General features: G+C 45.6%; 2 protein-coding genes across 5 annotated transcripts in view; one reads left to right on the top strand and one right to left on the bottom strand.

Annotated features, from left to right (window-relative positions):
- The window catches only part of LOC109889647 (periphilin-1), a 29,530-nt gene extending 20,733 nt beyond the window's left edge, over positions 1–8,797 (top strand). For both annotated transcript variants that reach the window (XM_020481231.2, XM_020481230.2), the window contains one exon: positions 7,350–8,797. In XM_020481231.2, coding sequence (XP_020336820.1) covers positions 7,350–7,541 — 192 coding nt within the window. In that variant the 3' untranslated portion in view covers positions 7,542–8,797. The remainder of the gene's footprint in view (positions 1–7,349) is intronic.
- LOC109889646 (prickle-like protein 1) overlaps positions 7,921–20,677 on the bottom strand; it is a 50,374-nt gene continuing 37,617 nt past the window's right edge. Inside the window, exons 2-8 of one of the 3 annotated variants that reach the window (XM_020481229.2) lie at positions 17,585–17,782; positions 15,632–15,745; positions 14,332–14,469; positions 12,196–12,399; positions 11,819–12,005; positions 10,670–11,581; positions 7,921–10,469 (exon numbers count right to left, since the gene is read on the bottom strand). In XM_020481229.2, coding sequence (XP_020336818.1) covers positions 9,523–10,469; positions 10,670–11,581; positions 11,819–12,005; positions 12,196–12,399; positions 14,332–14,469; positions 15,632–15,745; positions 17,585–17,764 — 2,682 coding nt within the window. In that variant the 5' untranslated portion in view covers positions 17,765–17,782 and the 3' untranslated portion in view covers positions 7,921–9,522. The remainder of the gene's footprint in view (positions 10,470–10,669; positions 11,582–11,818; positions 12,006–12,195; positions 12,400–14,331; positions 14,470–15,631; positions 15,746–17,584; positions 17,783–20,677) is intronic. The other 2 variants (XM_020481227.2, XM_031823150.1) reach the window with 2 other exon arrangements.

Raw genomic sequence — 20,677 nt, 5'->3', positions numbered from 1 at the left:
TACTTCAAATAATGAGGCATGTCTTACTTTGCTTCAAAGTAGCCTTGCGAAAAATCCACCTGTAGAAACATGGAGGCAATTATTTTATAAAGACTTCCTCGTGCCATTTAACCAGCATTTCTCTCCTGTTCTATTGATTTTCATATCAACTTCATTTTGTTGTCCAGAAGCCAAAGCTACAACCCTCGAACGTATTAGCAACCCATCACTGCAACAACCATTAGATTTCCCCTCTTTCTCCATTTCTAACAGAGATGATTTATCTCTGTCACAACTGTTCGCATTAGGTTAAGAGCGGTGTTTCCCGCAAATTGCGTTTTGGAAAATGTTTTATTAGCTGCTTCATCACAGAGGTTGCATGTTCAACAATGGACTATAGCCTTTTGAACTGTTATACGATAAGGCTTGCTATTGTTGCATGTTCCCAGTAAGCTCTTAATGAAAAATGTCCTGTCCGTGTATGCATGCATAGTATCAGTGAGGAAGAGGCAAAGCCAGAGGTTTTTCTTTTGCCAAAATCTGTCCAAAATAAGCCCAATACGTTTCTATGGGCTTGTTTTGGGCCTAAGCTTGTCGCCTGCCTTCTCGCCTAGGGCCGCCTTCCCACTGTTAGCGCGGAAACATAAGCATCGCGTCATTATATACAGATCTCAAATAGTACTTTTCTGTTGGTCACGTCATTTTACTGTTTTACATTTGACTGAAAAAATGTAACCGTTTATTGACCGGCAGCAAAATTAGTCGGCAGCCAAATTAGTCGGCAGCCAAATTTACACATTTGCAGCCATTGTCCTGATGTCGGATATCGGGTGGGGCTTGGAATTGATGTGGCCGGCGTGTGGCGGGTGTGACTCCAAAGAACTGACCCGTGCAAGAATGCTATGTCTCGTCCAACTCCTAGGCCTGAACCTTCCCTCCATTTGGATTAGTGGCTCTCTGAAGCCCTATTGCCTGCATATGGCGGCTTGGGAAACATGTCATTTTGATTTGAGAGAGCGAGCACAGGGAGGGAGGATGAGTTGGCAGGAAGGACTTAAGTATCTCAGGTTGTGACGCTCTACACAGGGCATGCTATTTGAGTCTGCCTGCCCTGCCCGGCCCTTCCCTACACACACACACACACTGCGCTACACTACCACTTATCTGTTCCCGTTAAACCAGGGCAGGAATTGCCCTGCAGGGTTCTGGGGGGGCCACCCACAGTGTGGGTACTTCTCTTGGCATTACAAACATGCTTACGCACACATAGCACACATGCTTACCCTGCCATTTCCTAACCAGTTCACAGCAGCAGTTGTGTGGAGAGGCACTGGCTTGTAACATCGATATTGACCTTAGCCAAATGCATTCTGATCCCCATCCCTGTACAGTGGAGGGCCAAGCCAAACTCACCAGACCAAATGGAAACCACGATGCATGGGGATGGAGCTGGGTTTGCATGGGGATGTGGCTGGGGGTACAGGGCTACGGCTGGGGATGGGAATAGAGATGTGGCTAACACCAGGGATGTGGTTGGGGCAGAAAGTCTGGAGCTGGGCATGGGGATAGTGTTTGGGATAGAACTGGTGCTAGGTGGCTGGGGCTGGGCGTTGGCACGAGGTTCATACCTCCATTGAGGCTGATTTAGTGTGATGGCTCCTGTCAATAGCTGTTTATTCAACTCTACTTGGAGGGAGGAGACTGTCCTTTACCACCCTTGAGCCATGAGCACTCACTCCTCTATCCAATACTGATCTTCAGAGGAGGCTGGTTTGAATGAGCACGTTTGCAGTAATGCTGAAGGATGAGGACTAGAAATATACACAACTCTCCATATTATTTGGATACTCAGTGGGGTCAGTCAGGTCGGGAGCTGTTTGTCTGGTTCATGTTCTAAAAATACCTTACTGTAGAGCTACCGTACCCATTTAATATGGGGCCGATTACGGGCTAGGAAAGCAAATGAGAAAGCCAAGACATTTATTAATGCTATGTTCCAGTAACTTCCTCTTGAAAGGCTCCTGTGTTACATTAGAGGAATTACTCTTGAAAACGACAATCAAATTAATCAGAAAACAAGCAAGCAGCAACCCTTGAACCTGTAAGCCTGTATCCCATCTTCTCCGATTTGGTTGATGGTACTACACTGTAAAGCATTAGCCTACATGTTTTTCTCCGATTTTTGGAGGATGGATGTACGACTGTTTACATTTTTGGTTAGAAACCTAGATTAAGTATCAGAGAAACTATTTAACGTAATGGGAGTATCGAAAAGTTGCTGGCAGTGATTTTCTGAGGAGTCCCTCCATTCATCATTTCAATCAGTGTAAGCTAAACTTTTCCATTTCTTCCCTATTAGTCCATTACATGAAGTCTGCTTCCCATATGGCACCTTATTCCCTTTACAGTGCCCTACTTTTTACCAGAGTAGTACACTATAAAGGAAATAGTGTGCCATTTGGAACCTAGACTAAGCGGTCCGGTCTGCATCCAGTCCAGGCTGAATGATTAAATGGCTGTTTTAATGATATCCTCTGTCTACCAGGCCCTCCAGTCATTACATCCACTCATTACTCCACTTCCCTTATTAACTCAGGACCCCTGCCTCTCTGCCTACATCAGGGCTCTTTTGAGCAGAGCTCCAGTATAGAATCACAGCTTTGTATGTATAATCTCCTAAAGACGAAACCCCCAACTCTGTATCCGTTACGCTTACACGCATGCAGTCACACAAGCAAGCAGACACACAAGCAAGCAGACACACACCCACTGTACCCCTCTAATTCAGACCTCCATGTCCGCTCCAAACGCCCCCTCATTCCTTCTTCCCTTTTCTCAACCATGGCTTTTTAACCCGTCCTGTGTGGCCCTACCTCTCTCTAGTATCAGGTCTGGAGATCTGTCCCTGGCTCCCTCCGCTGGGAGATAGGGAGGGAACCCAGGGGAGAGAAAAAACACACACACACACACACACACAGAGCAGGTTCAGGTCAAACCACCCTTCCTGTTTGATTAAGTAACCAGGGACCGGTTCTGTCTTGAGAGTTCACAGTACAGTTTGAGGAAACACTACTCCCTAAATACTCTCTATTGTTACAAATCCAGCGTGACACTTCCTCACACATGCATTGAAACGCTCACTCCCAACTGTGTGTGCGTCCTTAAGAAACAGTATTTTTGAAACTCTAGTGATGTCGAGGGAAATTATTTAGTTTTGAGACCCTTTTTTCACTCATTCCCACTTCTTCCTCAAAGCTTCAAAGCGTGTGTGTGTGTGTATATATATATGGACATGTCAGGATTTTTGGTGGCCTCTTCCTAAGCCAGGATTTAGACACGGCTATGACATCAGGATTGGCAGAGTGTGCTTAAGCAGTGAATAAAACAAACTTAGGGAGGAGGCTTCTAATGTTAACATGCATAATGTTAACGCCATGAGTAGTTAATCATGAAACATACACCCCTGCATTTCTTGTTCTCATATAGTTCTTTATCCCTGTCTGCGTAATGTACTGAGAACCCAGCTGGCTGTATGGACGGTGACAGTATATCCAGAGAGAGCCATGATTCTGTGAAACAGAGTATGTTAGTCCCTGATGTCTCTGGAAGGAGATCCTCGCCCTGAGCTTGTATACTTTATTGTCCAGAGACTGAACATTAGCGAGTAATATGGTCTGACGCGGTAGATGGTGTGCACGCCTCCTCAGTCAGACTACTAGTCGCCTCCGAATACCTCTGCCGGCGGCGTCTTGGAGCAGCGTTTGGGATAAGTTCAATTGGGGGGTACGAACAAAGGATACAATTCGAGAGAGTCTTATTCCTGGTCGTAATGCTGCTGAGTTACCACCGCTCTGATATCCAAAAGTTATTTCCGGCTGTATGTAATAACACAAAAAACTTCTCTAATAATGTAAGAAATAACATACAACAAAGTTGCTTAGGAGCTAGAAGCAGAGCTGTCATGTCTGTCGGCAGTTATTTGCTTGACAATCACCGCCCTAATGGTGAGTAGTGGGTACTATGAGACGTGACCCTGCGCTGCATGCCTTTGTCTTGTTAATGTTACTGGTTTCTTCATGCACCTTTAAACATGGCACCAATTCTCTCTCTTCAAGGTTATGCTTATTCGTGCTGAGTTAAACGAGGAAAGCTTTCAATATTAGGAAGGTGTTCCCAATGTTTTGTAAACTGTGCATATTCCATGTTTTGGTAAAAATTGTTCCAAATGAAGTAGAAATGATTTATCCCTCTTTAACTTGCAGGAGAAAGTTGTTTGAAGAGGAACTTGACCCGGGGCTTCCTTGGCCACACAGTGTGTTCCTGGTCTCTCACTTCTCTGTGGTTGGTGCCTGTCCAACACTGTCATTATGTGGCCCAGTGGCTACGGTTGACATGATGGGATACAGACATTAAAGCATCGGGCTCTCAGGCCAACATATGCCACATTATGTCCATTTTTTGTTGTTGGTACTTTGTGCGCAGGTTTTACTCGACAATCGTGTCGAATTTTCTCTCTAGAATTTAACCCGGTTCTTTGTTCTAGATCCTTGTCTACATCAGCAAACACCTCTGCAGGTCATAGCAGTTCGAAGAGCAGTCTACAGGGAGGAGAATGTGGGTTAGAGATGCGGGAATGAGCAGATAGCTGTGTCTGTGTTAACTACCTCAACATGCTGCAGCTAGTTGAGCTGAGCTGGGGGTATTTTCAGGGTGGAGGAGAGACTCAGACAAGAGAGAGAGCGAGAAGTCTACTGGAGACCTTGAGACATTTGGAGTCATTGATTCTCTTTTCATTTAGTTAGTTGGCAGGTAGAGCAGAGGAGACCCCTCATTTAGTCTCTCTGGAGAGTATGGTGGAGTGTATGTCATTTCACCTAACCATCTTCATCTAGTTTGCCCCACTTTGCGATTCCCCCACCCTACCCTAAAGAATCCCTCAGGTGGTAGTTGTGACAGTTCATGAACAGGAATCTTAAGTAGCATATGGCTCAAGATGCGCTTAAACCACAATGTAGACCAAATGGTCAGTTAACGAGCAGTATGACTTATTTCTGTGCTTTTGTAGTTACTCTACCTGGAATGTGCTTGTTATGCGTTCTATACAACAGAGGGTTTTTTCCCTTTCATCTAGCTTGGTTTATTGTCATATACTTATTGTTTCACGGTTCCCCTGACCTTTGAAAGTACTGTAGTTCTGTATGGCTTTGCTTGGCCCACCCAGCAGGAAGTCTCTCTGTGTCAGAGTTTGTCCTTCTGAGAACCTTGTGGTTGTTTGCGAGTGACCATGGGGCAGTTCATGTTTCATCCAGGATGCAGTATGACAGGCTCTGTCCTGTGCCGAACCTGTGAGTTACAGCATCTTAAACATCACATCCTCCTCTTTATCTGTACCGCATTGTCAGTCTCGCCTCCCACACAGACAGAGACACACACACACACCCACACAGACACTGTTTTGCTCCTAGCTGAAAGTGTCCTGCAACAAGGCCAGTTTTTTATATATATATATATATATATATATATATTTTTTTTTTGTATGGTCAAGTCCATTTGTCCTTAGACCACTCAACAACTCCTCTTTATGCCGCAAACACACTAATATATTTAGTCTGCACAGTCAGAAGATAACGAATCTGCTTAGCTGTTCTAAAGTAGGAAAAAATACTACTAAAGCCCAGATTCCCAAAATGGCTACAGGGTCTTAACATGACACACTTTTACCTCCTTAAGGAAGCTTCCTGGGACTTCTTGATTAGAACACTACTCTAAAGAAATAGGTCACAGGAATCTCTTGCTGTTTCGTGAAATTGATGCGGAGAATGGCACTGTCTGACGACAAAGTAATTGAAGTCTGTTCCTGTGATGAAACAGCTTTTACCACTGGGGGGAAAACAGTTTGCCACTGACTAAAAATAGTTTGAGACTGTTGCAGCTCAGTGTTTTGTAGTCACTATCTCCATAATGTTTAATGAAGCTAGCATACAGTTATTGTGATTATTTTAGAGAGACTAAATCGTAGAGACTTGAATTCGGTACAAAGAGTTTATTGGTGGTAAAAAGGAACAGTAAAGCTCAACTTGGCACCAGCCAGCTCCAGTGAACTTTCATCAAGCGTTTTCGCTATGGTGAGGATGGTGGAAACTTGGCAGGATTAGATTAGCTGAACCCTTGAGTGCCCTGTGCCATCTTTTGGAAGAGCACTCCATAGGGCACTTTCATAGTACACTTCAGAGGTTTGTTAGAATCCACTGAACCCAGACTGCTCCCTGCTCCCCGTGCCCTCCCTTTGTTAGGGCACTTTATAGGGCACTTCAGAGAAAGATTGGCAGTACTCGTTGAACCCTGGAGCTGAACCCTTGTCCCAGGCTGCTCCCTTTCTAAGGGCACTTCATAAGGCACTTTGGTGTGAAAGCCAGGGCCAGACCTACTGAGTGCTGACCTCCAGGAAGGATCAAATTAGGGTGTATGTATGTATGTATGTATGTGTGTGTGTGTATATATGTATATATATATATGTATACATACATACATACATACATACATACATACATACATACATACATACATACATACATACATACATACATACATACATACATACATACATACATACATACATACATACATACATACATACATACATACATACATACATACACATAGTGGGTCTGTTCACGTCAACCCCCGGGTGTTAAAGACCTAGTGCCCAATGGGCGAGCACCTGGCTGGGACCCCAGCCCTGCTTTAACCTCTATTAACAGCCCTTTTTCTAGTGTGGTAGTAAAACCAGAGCTGCCTCCTGGACCTGAGGGCCTGTTTTGTTACCATGTGGTGTGAAAGAACTGAGCAGCTAATGCTAACAGCCTGTTAATATAACACCTTCACTCCCTTCTGTTCCAATGGAATAGTTGGACACACACAGGCTCGCTCGCACACCTGTTTTGTTGAATACACCTACTTGCCAGAAATGTGGGTTCATGAAGTTCACAGTGAAGTGTTGGAGCAAGGACTAAGTCTGAACCCATAACTGTGTTACAGATATTAAATACACTTTGAAGCAAAGGTGTCACTGCACAACTTCATCTTCAGTTCTATTTGTGTAGGACGCCGGCTTCCCCTGCTTCTAATAGTGCACGTGTTGATTTGTTTTATTCATAGTTCGATGTGTTTATCATTTAGTATTGATTGATGTCTGTCTTTGTACTTCGTATTGTCGATTCTGTGGTGGCGATCAGGCAATTTCCTTTCTTGATATTAATGGAGTTATTTTACTAATACTAACTACTACTATGTTTCAGAACAGTGTTCACTTTATGGTTTGTACACATTTCTAATTTAATGACTTTTTTGCCGTGTGTGTGTGTCTATAGCTATACAAGCAGGACTGCGAGACGTTTGGAACGGTTGTCAAGATGCTGGTGGTCAAGGAGCCCAGTCTGGAGAAGCTGCTCCAAAACCCTCTGAAGGACAACCTGATTGAGATCAGGGAGCTTTGCCTTGACGACCTCCGACACTTTATCATAGAGCTGGACCAGGTCATGAAGCCAGAACCGTCAACATGAGGGGGAACCACAAAGCCCTTATTACGTGCAGGTATTGATGGACCAGAGGTGGCGTTTGTGTGGTGGCATAGAAGACTGTGAGAGGAGGCAACCTAGTATGGCATCCTCTCCACACTGATTAAGAAGAAATCATATTCATAGAAAAAAAATGGTACCCCTTTTTTCTCCCCAATTTCGTGATATTCAATTGATAGTTAGTCTTGTCGCCATCGCTGCAACTCCCGTACGGACTCGGGAGAGGCAAAGGTCGAGAGCCATGCATCCTCTGAAACACGACCCTGCCAAGATATTCAAGTACATTTTCAAGAAAAAACACTAACAATTGTTCACTAAAATATTTTATTATTGGAAACATGCTTATTTTTGAGGTCACTTTATGGTGTTAATATTTGAAAGAATTTTTTTTTTTTTCATGCTGTTTATATAGATTTCAGGTGTCGTTCCTTTAAACCTCATGTCCAGCGGTAATTTCTTCACTCCTTAGTTAGACACATTGCAAGAACTCCACTTCTGGCTTTCTGACCAACTGTTAAACAACCAAATCACACAGATTTTTTAAAAGGTACACTGTGTGTGTGTGTGTGTGTGTGTGTGTACACAGAAGGAATGGAAAAAATACGCTTTTTGGAGTTCAGTCATCAACATTTGTGTACCGTAATGAAGAGTTTTGAGTTGTTTCAATACCGTTTAGTTCTCTCCAGAAAACTTGTCCGAAAACCAATGTTTTGCATATTTTATGGTGTTTACTGTCATACAGTACCAGTCAAAAGTTTGGACACACCTACTCATTCAAGGGTTTTTCTTTATTTTTACTATTTTCTACATTATAGAATAATAGTGAAGAGAAACTATGGAATCATGTAGTAAACAAGAAAGTGTTAAACAGATCAAAATATATTTTCTATTTGAGATTCTTCAAAGTAGCCACCCTTTGCATTGACAGTTTTGCACACTCTTGGCATTCTCTCAAACGGCTTCACCTGGAATGCTTTTCCAATCGTCTTGAAGGAGTTCCCTGGGTCATTGTCCTGTTGAAAAACAAATGATAGTCCCACTAAGCGCAAACCAAACTTTTGACTGGTACTGTATATGTTCTCTTTGTTTAACTTTTATTACCTAACAGAAAAAGTATTTAACAAGCTTTCTGGAGTTTCTGTTCCTCTACACTATATTCATTCTTCATACACATTCTCGTTCTGTACAAACTTTTGGGGGACATTGCTCTCCTTTTAAAATAAACAAAAAACCTGACATGTTATGTTTTTTTTTATTACAATTATTATCTTAGCCTTTTATATTCCAGTTTTTACATTTATACAGATGACTGTGCTCTGTTTACAATATAATATGACCCATAAATAAAATAGTCGCCCAACCAGGCCCTTTATAGTACATATGCTATCCCCACTTGTCAGGGCTGCAAATGCATACTGGTAAGCCTAAATACAAAAGAAGCACATACATGGAAATAGCTGATGTCATCCTACTGTATTCTATAATACCTTTGCTGGCAGAAACTATCATACTTTCATTTTTAAAACCCTGGTTAGCAAAATAGTAGATCGTTTAATAACTGGGGCTTCCGAGTGGTGCCGCGGTCCAAGGCACTGCATCTCAGTGCTAAAGGCGTCACTACAGACCTTGGTTTGATTCCAGGCTGTATCACAACCGGACGTGATTGGGAGTCCCATAGTGCGGTGCACAATTGGCCCAGCGTTGTTAGGGTTTGGCCATCATTGTAAATGAGAACTTGTTCTTAACTGACTTGCCTACTTAAGTAAAGGATAAAAAAAAAAAATGCAATCTGTTTAGTCTTTCAATGCCATTCCACTGACAAACATGTCTGTTGGCAAAATAATTTGGGCATTTGTTGCAAGCAGGCAGGCCATTTCCATATTCCGAACAGTGGCAACGAGAGATCTAGAGGGGGGTTGCAATGCAGACAGAGTATAATTTAAAAGGGTACTCCACAAAAAAAGTATTATGAAATTATACAGTTTTTCCCCTTGTGCCCCTTCTTTTTTTTGGACTTAGTCCGCGGGACTCCCCCGTAAGGCGGGGAGGGCAGGCCTGCCACGTGGCTAGGGCTGGGCAGGTTATCATAGTAGTGTCTGTGTGGCTGGGGGATGGGCTGCCCCAGGAAAAAGCCTTCCTCCTCAGACTCAGACTCTGAGGAGGAAGACGAGCAGGTGGAGCACCAGTCATCCTCGCCCCTGTCCCCACACATCCCCAGGAACCTCTCCATGGCTGGGCCCTGCTGGAGCCCGTAATCTGAGGTGGTGTGGTGGGGATGGGGGTGACCAGGTTGGCCCTGGCCATACCTCTGCTGGTTGGGCAGGAAGGTCTGCTGCTGGGGACCCTTGTGGCCGTGGCTCCTATGGCTTCTATGGTCCTCTCTGAAGTACATGCGGTTGGCCCTCTCCTTGGGCACCAGGTGGAGAGCGTTGTCGGAGCGGGACTTGCGGCTGCGGCGCCTCCTGTGGTGATGGTGGTGGTTGTGATGGCGGCCGGAGCTTGAACCAAGAAGCTCCGGGTCCTGCTCTTCAAAGTGATAGGCACGCCGCCGCGTCCGCTCGCTCATGGGGGGCTGGCGCACTGGCAGGTCACCATAGTGACTGTTGTCAATGACGTCTGGGGAGAACTTGACCTGTTGGGGTCGGGACTGGGAGCGAGTCCTCCTCAACTCCGGGACGTGAGGTGGCTTTGGGGGAGAGGGAAGAGGAGCCGCCTCTTCCTCTGGTACATTCTCCTCCACCTGCTCCAGCTCGGATGTAAGGCTCTTCAGGGAATTGGCACTGCAGTGTAATGTGGAGGAATTGAGCGTTCCCATGTTGCTTGTGTTCTCACAGTTCTCTGCCTCAAGCTCCTGGAAGTTCTGTAAGGAGTAGACCAGAGGGTGCTCTTTACTGTCTCCGTTTACTGATGCTGCTGTAAGAAGAAGAAGAAGAAGAAAAGGAGAGAGAATGAGAAAATATGTTTGTACAAGGTGTCTATTCACCACAATGCTGTTTCAAATAGCAATCTGCCATCACAGGACATTGAAAGGTAGTATGCTACACAGATCAAAACCTGGTTAAGCCTAGTCCTGGACTAAAAGGCTATTCCAATAGAGATGTAACATGTCTTACCGGTGATGTTGGACAGTGCCAGTGAGTCCATCGAGTCCCTGACGCTCTGATCCGTCTGTTTCAGCCCATCTGTGATACACTCCAGAGAGTCATCATACCACTGTTTTTCCTCCCTCTGGAAGCCTTTATCCCTGATGCTACCAGCTCTGTGCTCCATCTCCAGCTCCTGGAGCTTTCTGCTGCTAGCAGGGCCTGGGTGGCTACCGTAGGCTGAATCCCCTAACCCATCCTGGGACTGAGCCCAGTACATATCTGCCTGGTACTTCTTACTGGCCAGGCTTTGGCTGCCTGACCCTCCTCCACCTCTCCCAGCCCTTGAGCCCTGAGGCTCACACTGTTTCATCTTGACCTCTGCCTCGGTCATCCACAGATCTGTTGGGGGTCTGGAGTCGACTGTCTCACCCTGCTGGAAGATACCTTGCTCCCCAAACTTGAGCAGCAGCTGTGTCATGTAGTCCTCGTGCTCGGCCCACTCCTCTTCCTCCCGGTCCTCGGGGGCCTCAGTGCCCTCCCTCCCCTTCCAAAATTGCTCCTCGTTGGTTATACCCAGGTGGGCCAGCTTGTTGGTGAGGGTGTCTGTGTTGCCGGAATCACCGGTGAACCCAGGGAACTTGTAGTTGACGGAGGGCGAGAAGAGGAGTGACTGGCGGCACTGGTCAGCCGAGCGGCTGCTCTTGCCCATGCGGACGCTGCGGCGGGATTCGCGGGAGCGAGCAGACTGGAAGGCGGAGTCGGAGGAGTCCGAGGTGTGGACATCCTCTCCCAGACTGCAGGCCTTGGAGCAGTAAATGCGGCCCTGCTTGGGCAGGAAGGGACAGCCCAGTAGAGAGCTCTTACACTGGGCACAGCAGAAACAACCCTCGGTGGCATGCCAGTGGAGACCGTCATACGTCATCTGGGGATTGTCCACCCCTAGCGGAGAGGAAAATTTGTGTATTTTTTAAACGCTTTTGTGGTGCGATTCCCTGGATCATTGTCAAGTTCCTCCTAGGCATATGTCATATAACATGTTTATACTGGCTGAGAATAATGACATGTTACCTTACTTGGATCTTTTGCATTGGATGACTAACATGATTTCAGTTTGTAGTTTCTGGCATTTATTTTACAATGGCAGAAGCAGGTCTGTCTGCAGTGGTCAGGGCTTACCGATGTGTTCTCTGCAGGCCTCGCAGTACTCGGCGAAGAGCGAGCCGAAGCAGCCGCAGCAATATGGCCGCCCGTCCTTCATGATATAACGCTGTCCCCCCAGCACCGTCTCACACTCGAAACAGGAGAAGTGCTTCATGTGCCAATGACGCCCCTCCGCCTCTGTGCACTCATCAGAGAAGATAACCTGAAGACAGACACACAAACAAGTAGCTTGAGAAGTGCGGCTTGGTTTGGTCTAGCGGTTATTGCCGTTGCCTTCAGAGAACATATGTCAGTGTTGGTGTGAGTTCAATTCCGACCCAGCATGGTTTTTAGGAACAATGCTTGGTGTGCTGCCACAATGGCTCTTCACACCCCACACACAAACGTCTCACCTCGTCGCAGGCTGAGCAACGTGGTTTGAGCAGTTCAGCATGGTGTCGGCCACAGTGGATCTTTCCGTCCTGGTAGAAGTAGATGAGGTCCACCAGCAGTTCGCTACACATGGAGCACGCAAAGCATGCTGGGTGCCAGACCAGCCCAGGACCCGCTCTGGAGGCAAACACCGCCATTTCTCCACCGTTGACGCTCTCCCCACACTGTAATGAAAACAACAACAACACGGACAGGAACAGAGTTTCACACTAGTATTTTACTAAGCTCATAAAATATTTATACATTCATTTTAGTTTAGAATTAATCGGTATACAGTACCAGTCAATATTTTGGACACACCTACTCATTCAAGAGTTTTTCTTCATTTTGACTTTGTTACATTGTAGAATAATAGTGAAGACATCAACACATATGGACTCATGTAGTAACCAAAAAAGTGTTAAACAAATCAAAATATAGTTTATTTGAGATTCTTCAAAGTAGCCACCCTTTGTCTTGATTGCAGCTTTCCACACTCTTGGCATTCTCTGAACCAGCTTTGAGGTAGTCACCTGGAATGCTTTTCAATTAACAGGGGTGCCTTTTTAAAAGTACATTTGTGGAATTTATTTCCTTAATGCGTTTGAGCCAATCACTTGTGTTATGGCAAGGTAGGTGTGGTATTCAGAAGATGGCCCTATTTGGTAAAAGACCAAGTCCATATTATGACAAGAACAGTTTAAATAAGCAAAGAGAAACAAAACAGTCCATTACTTTAAGACATTCTGGGAAAATGTCAAGAACTTTGAAAGTTTCTTCAAGTACAATTGCAAAAACCATCAAGCCCTATGATGAAACTGTCTCTCATGAGGACCGCCACAGGAAAGGAAGACCCAGAGTTACCTCTGCTGCAGAGGATAAGTTCATTAGAGTTACCAGCCTCAGAAATTGCAGCCCAAATAAATGCTTCACAGAGTTCATGTAACAGACATCTCAACATCAAGGCAAAGGGTGGCTACTTCTGAAGAATCTCAAATATATTTAGATTGGTTTTACACTTTTTTTTGTTACATGATTCCATATGTGTTATTTCCTAGTTTTGATGTCTTCACTCTTACCTTTTCAAAGTAACTTTAGCTAAGTAAAATATATTTTTCTGAAGGGTAGCTTTAGTGTAGCTTGTTAAACTATACAGTGTTGTCAGAGTAGCTTCCATGCCCTACTGAGGAGAAAAGGGGGAGACGTGGCCAATTCCCTTCCATCTGTGTTGAGAACATGGCATCTGGTGTTGTTATGGGAATTATGACTGTGAGGCTAACTGTGGTCCACTACGGTCCCACTGCGGTCAGGTTGTCAGGCTCTTGTTTGTTTGTCTCTGTATGCCATGTGGGGACACACAGGCCTTGCTTTTAACATGCACTCTCGCTCTCGCTCTCACACGGCAAAAGCTAAAGCGGGCAGTGAACAAGCATCAGCGTTGATGAGAAAACAGCCTTTATCTTGGAGTGGAGTGAGTGATGTTGACTGGAGGGAGAGCCACCAGAGAGCTATGTTTTGACAAGAGGGCTCCCGAGTGGCGCAGCGGTCTAAGGCACTGCATCTCAGTGCAAGAGGCATCACTACAGTCCTTGGTTCGAATCCAGGCTGTATCACATCTGGCCCTGATTGGGAGTCCCATAGGGCGGCGCACAATTGGCCCAGCGTCGGCCGGGGTAGGCCGTCATTGTAAATAGGAATTTGTCATTCACTGACTTGCCTAGTTAAATAAAGGTTCAATTGAAAGAAATTAAATAAAAATGGTGGTCAACCCCAGGCTGCTCAGGACACGTTTGTAAATTCACTAAATAAAACACTGAATGTGGAGCACAGCACAGTCCGCCAACCTTCTAACGACTCTCCAAGCCACTGAGAGGCTTTTTAGATTATCGACTGCATGGCTGAAAATCCAGCATATGTTTAGGGATCTCTGGCATGGCATGGTTGACATGGAGCTTCTTGTCTGGGTTTTAGCCTTCTATTCACAATGGGATAAACAAAAAGGCTACATCTCTCTGTAATCGGTTTCTCAATAGTATACATAAGTTACTTGAGTAATGTGGATCAGTGTGTCCTGTTAGGGACTGAGGTAAGGTGAGAGAGGCAGAGCGGGGACGTACATGTTCACAGACACTGTGTAGCAGGGCCCGGGGCAACAGTTTGAGGGAGCCCCTCCCCAGTGCCTCCTTCTTCCTCTGGACACTGAACATGTGGAGCTCCTTCTTCTCCTCCTCACTGAGAGACTGGCAGTACCGTACCTGGGGGGAGGGAGGGAGAGGGATAGAAGAAACAGTCAAACACAGGGAAAGTGGACTTTTTATTGTACAACCACAAACGGAGCAAAGAGTGACAACCAATATTTTAGTGTTTTAGTAAAACGCACACAGGTCAATCCTTCAATCATCATAAGACAGAGAGAAAGTTGAGCTGCATACCAGGGCATGTTCAACAAAGCCTCTTGCCCTCCCACCTCCGTCATCCCCACTCCAATCCTCCACCCTAAACCTAAGCCTGGCTTAGCTCTGACAGAACTATTTTAACACCCCCTTTTTGATGTCTCCCTCCTAAACCGCTAACTAGGGAAGGCAGACATTAACAGTTTACACAAACAAGGGTTGTGTTTAGAGTGAAATCACGAGAGGGCGAGCAACAAAGAGACAGAGTAGGCAGCTCGGGCAGTGGTGCCACTGTTAGTGGCGGTGGCATAAAGAAAGACTTTCTCTTTCAGCAGCGTCCCCCGTCCCACAGTTCCGTCCCAATAATACCTCACCGTCCCACAGTTCTGTCCCCATAAAGACCACATCTAGGACAGGAATCCTGCTAGTGGGGGCTCCCAGCACATCATTAAGTCAAAAGACGTATTGTGCCCACGCCATTTCAGTCTGTGACCCAGTGTGGGACCAAGGGACTAAACTCTGTGACGCCGGCAACGTGAATGTATTGTCCTCCCACACATGACCAGAATGGCGTGGAGATATAGGTGACTGGGATGGCGTGAATTCCATTTCAACTTAAATCAACTGGAAGTCTAAGTTGTTGTTGTTGCTTGGAGAATTGGACTTGGAAGTTTATTTTTAGTCTGAATTTAAATGGAATTGACACCAACCCTGGTAAGTAGTAAGGTGGTGTTAAACAGAGGTTCACTGAAAGGCAGTGAAGGACAAGGGTTGGACACAGCCCTTCAAACAACATTGAGTCCAAAAAAAGGGGATGGGAGGGATGGATTTGGGGGAAATGGGTGCTATCCTTCTGTGAGACCTGCCCTGTTACGATGCCTTTAATGAGAGGGCTCACTGGGATGCATTTTATGACACATGCATAAACACACACACACTCACACACTAGAGACACACACACACAGTTTATGAACTACACACACCCATGCATGCACATACACATACAAACTCTTTGGAGTCTTACCTCATTGTCATGTGGAGGCAGTTGATACAGGAGTTGTTTGATTCTGAACTTCTCTCCGGGACTGTTAACATAAGGGACCTTGTCCTCTGGCAGACAGGAGAAGTACAGCTGGACCTGGACCATAGACAGCAAAAGAGAGATGTTTAGAGACAGTAACAAATTCATCTTTCTTTTAGTATGTGTATTTGATCCTTGCGAGAATTGAACCTTGGCGTTGGTAGCGCCATGCTTCCAACTACCACACAAACAAATTAGCCCGGAGGGTTGCCTATACTGTGAAGTAACAACGGAAATTAAAGGTTGGTTAAGAACATGAAAACAGCCCTGACCTTTTTCTAGCTCCCTGTTGAAAGAAGAGCACCTTCACAGATTTATCTTAACCTATTTCACTGTCCCAGATTAGATGTTATTCAGTACACTAGGAATAATAATATACCTACCCAGACTGCCCCTGGATAATGGGCTGCATGCGTTTGTGTGTCCCTACCCTAAAAGTTAGCACATCGCGGGCTCCTTTCTTGTGAGACAGACAGACTTGTCAAGCACCACCCCAAAGCCACTTAGAGACAGGATGTGTATATTTTTATTTACACACTCGGGCATGGAAAAGTCTGCTAGTGATTAGTAGAAATCTTGGCAGATCAGAGAAGGCTGGAGAAGGCCTTTAGTCGTGGATCAGGACCCCATTGCTCACCCCGTCCTGCTGGTTGCTGGCAACACCAGGCTCGGCTCGGAGCGGGCATCGCCACGGCTGCCTTTTACAGGCCTGTCACAAACAGAGTCCACTTGTGCTATGTGGCACTCTCCCAAGTACCGGGGAGGCCTCCTTCCCTTCCTTCTCTCATCGGTCTCACTCTCTCCCTCCCTTCCCTTACTCCCCTCACCCTATCCCCCTCTCCCTCCCTTTTAAAAAGCACACATGGAAGCAATGAAGGGTGATCAGGGGAGAGAAAGATAAAGGGGAGAGAAGGGACTGAAGCAACAGGGAGAACCCTGCCTCTAAAGCCTCCCCTTTGTGTGTAAATGCATGGGTTAACTGTAATGCCTTTACAGCAGCTATTCTGTGGAATGGCCCTGTAGTGCACATTATGGGGTGATCACTACAGTGGAGAAACACACAGCCCCGGAGGAAGGGCGTCTGTCAGTGTACTGTTCTGTAACCCTTGGCCTGGGGAGGTGGATATAGGGGGCAATAGAGCAGCAGGAAGCCCCCTCTAAACAGGAGACAAGAACATCCCACCTTTTTATCTGGTGTCTGTAATGACCCTTCCCCGTAAAGTAGCTTTCAGTGGTGGTCAACGGCCCAGAGGGGCAAAGTAGTAACCAGCCCAGTCGCCCCAAGGGTCAAAGTGCCACGGTGACAGTTAAACAGTTAGACAGGCAGCTTTGTCCTGCTTCAGGTTGACAAGCCCTCCCGCTGCACTGCCCACCACCACAAAAACCTGAGGAGGCCTGGTCATTTACCTAATGGAGTTATGACAAGGAGAATAATGACAGAGAAAGCTACTGTGGTATTTTTCAGCTCTTATCTAAACAAGCAAACCTGCTTCTGGGCTTTTGCGCAGGTAGCCTAGTGGTTGGAGCGTTGGACTAGTAACCGAAAGGTTGCAAGATCGAATCCCCGAGCTGACAAGGTAAAAATCTGTCGTTCTGCCCCGAACAAGGCAGTTAACCCACTGTTCCCTGGTAGGCTGTCATTGAAAATAAGAATTTGTTCTTAACTGACTTGCCTAGTTAAATAAAGGTCAAATTAAAATAAAAAGTTGGTAACAGCATGACCCTAGAAACGGCAAGGTCGGTGGGTTCAATTCCCACATGTAATCATCACATACTGCTTTGTCATTTTGTGGAACAGGGGAACAGCGGTTGTATTCCATATGTGGCATATAGTGTTGAATTTAAGGGGCATGCATTAGAACTGGGGGGTGCTGTGTAGATTTTGGCGTGTCTCACCTGTTCGGGTCTGAGGCCGGGCGGCACCCAGGCATACTCCTCCAGGGCACATCCGGAGTCGTCATCTGACGTGGAGCTCCTCTGGAAGCCATAGTTCAGTCGACTTTTGACCTTCTGTTCCATCACAGACCGTGGGCCCCGCACCCCGACCTGGTAACCACACGCACTCTCCGGGTTCATCACACACCACGCCTTCTACTGCAGAGAGAAAGAAGGAGAGCGGGAGAGAGAGAGGGATGTGTTACTTCAGGGCGAAAGTATTAAGCTTTTCACACTACTGAGTCGAGCCGAACCAAGCTGTGCTGATATGGACTGGTAACCCATCCACGATAGTTGCTATAAAACACGCTGAACCCCCCCCCCCCCCTTATCGTTCCAGGAATCTCAGTCTCAGAGTCACTATACCACCACTTTCATGTGGGATGTTTTCCCCGAAAGGCACTGAGAAGGGATCTGGGTAACACTTAAGTTCTTCTGGTGAAGATTTGCCTTTACGATTCACAAATCACAATGGTACTATTTTTTTGCCATTGTGGCAGTGTTTCATCATGATGGGTCCCCCTCATGTGGCTTGGGTCGAAAACCATTATAAAACTCCCCCAGTTTCGCAAGTTCATTTTACGAGGTGATGTCTTGACTTGTTGTGAGACCTTTACAGACTGCTTGTATTACAGTACCTGAATTCTACATCGACTTCAACAACGGACTGCACATTCCACCTTCATACTGTAATTACTTTTCCTTTCAGCACAGACGTGAGAGCAAAACCAGGCCGAGCAGACTCACACTTTAAAATTTCACCTTATCACCTTATCTGTACAGCACATGCTTCAGAGACCGATGAGTTATACACTGAGTGTACATAACATTAAGAACACCTGCTCTTTCCGTGGCATAGTCTGACAGGGTGAATCAATGTGAAAGCTATGATCCCTTATTGATGACGCTTATTAAATCCACTTCAATCAGTGTAGATGAAGGGGAGGAGATAGGTTAAAGAAGGATTTTAAAGCCTTGAGACAATTGAGACATGGATTGTGTATGTGTGCCACTCAGAGGGTGAACAGGCAAGACCACAGATATACAGTCGTGGCCAAAAGATTTGAGAATGACACAAATATACATTTCCACAAAGTTTGCTGCTTCAGTGTCTTTAGATATTTTTGTCAGATGTTACTATGGAATACTGAAGTATAATTACAAGCATTTCATAAGTGTCAAAGGCTTTTATTGACAATTACATGAAGTTGATGCAAAGAGTCATTATTTGCAGTGTTGACCCTTCTTTTTCAAGACCTCTGCAATCCTCCCTGGCATGCTGTCAATTAACTTCTGGGCCACACCCTGACTGATGGCAGCTCATTCTTGCATAATCAATGCTTAGAGTTTTGTTTGTCCACCTGCCTCTTGAGGACTGACCACATATTCTCAATGGGATTAAGGTCTCGGGAGATTCCTGGCCATGGACTCAAAATATCGATGTTTTGTTCCCCGAGCCACTTAGTTATCACTTTTGCCTTATGGCAAGGTGCTCCATCATGCTGGAAAATGCATTGTTTGTCACCAAACTGTTCCTGGATGGTTGGGAGAAGTTGATCTCGGAGAATGTGTTGGTACCATTCTTTATTCATGGCTGTGTTCTTAGGCAAAATTGTGAGTGAGCCCACTCCCTTGGCTGAGAACCAACCTCACACATGAATAGTCTCAGGATGCTTTACTGTTGGCATGACACAGGACTGATGGTAGAGCTCACCTTGTCTTCTCCGGACAAGCTTTTTTCCGGTTGCCCCAAACAATCGGAAAGGGGAATCAACAGTGAAAATGACTTTACCCCAGTCCTCAGCAGTCCAATCCCTGTACCTATTGTAGAATATCAGTCTGTCCCTGATGTTTTTCCTGGAGAGAAGTGGCTTCTTTGCTGCCCTTCTTGACACCAGGCCATCCTCCAAAAGTATTCGCCTCACTATGCGTGAAGATGCACTCACTCCTGCCTGCTGCCATTCCTGAGAAAGCTCTGGTGGGGTCCCGATCCCACAGCTGAATCAAGTTTAGGAGATGGTCCTGGCGCTTGCTGGACTTTCTTGGAGCCTTCTTCACAACAATTGAACCGCCCCCCTTGAAGTTCTTGATGATCCGATAAATGGTTGATTTAGGTGCAATCTTACTGGTAGCAATATCCTTGCCTCTGAAGAACTTTTTGTGCAAAGCAATGATGACGGCACGTGTTTCCTTGCAGGTAACCATGGTTGACAGAGGAAGAACAATGATTCCAAGCACAACCCTCCTTTTGAAGCTTCCAGTCTGTTATTCGAACTCAATCAGCATGACAGAGTGATCTCCAGCCTTGTCCTCGTCAACACTCACACCTGTGTTAAAAAGAGAATCACTGACATGATGTCAGCTGGTCCTTTTGTGGCAGGGCTGAAATGCAGTGCAAATTATTTTTGGGGATTCAGTTCATTTGCATGGCGAAGAGGGACTTTTTAATTAATTGCAATTCATCTGATCACTCTTCATAACATTCTGGAGTATATGCAAATTGCCATCATACAAACTGAGGCAGCAGACTTTGAAAATTAATAATTGTGTCATTCTCAACTTTTGGCCACGACTGCACAGTGCATTCGGAATGCATTCAGATCCGTTGACTTTTTCCACATTTTGTTATGTTACAGCGTTATTGTAAAATGTATACAAATTTTTTTCCCTCATCAAACTACACACACTACCCCATAATGACAAAGCAAAAACAGTTTTAGGATTTTTTTTGCCCCATGTAATAAAAAAAATCTACTGAAATATCACATTTACATAAATATTTAAACCTTTTCCTCAGAACTTTGTTAAGGCTGTAATCACTGCCAAAGATGCTTTGAGTCTTCTTGGGTATGATGCTACAAGCTTGGCACACCTGTATGTGGGGAGTTTCTCCCATTCTTCTCTGCAGATCCCATCAAGCTCTTTCAGGTTGGATGGGGAGTGTCGCTGCACAGCTATTTTCAGGTCTCTCCAGAGATGTTGGATTGGGTTAAAGTCCGGGCTCTGGCTGGGCCACTCAAGGACATTGAGAGACTTGTCCCGAAGCCACTCCTG

This window comes from Oncorhynchus kisutch, linkage group LG4 (genome assembly GCF_002021735.2).
Source record: "Oncorhynchus kisutch isolate 150728-3 linkage group LG4, Okis_V2, whole genome shotgun sequence".
NCBI classification, from domain to species: Eukaryota; Metazoa; Chordata; class Actinopteri; order Salmoniformes; family Salmonidae; genus Oncorhynchus; species Oncorhynchus kisutch.
This window is presented reverse-complemented; position numbering and strand designations above follow the sequence as displayed.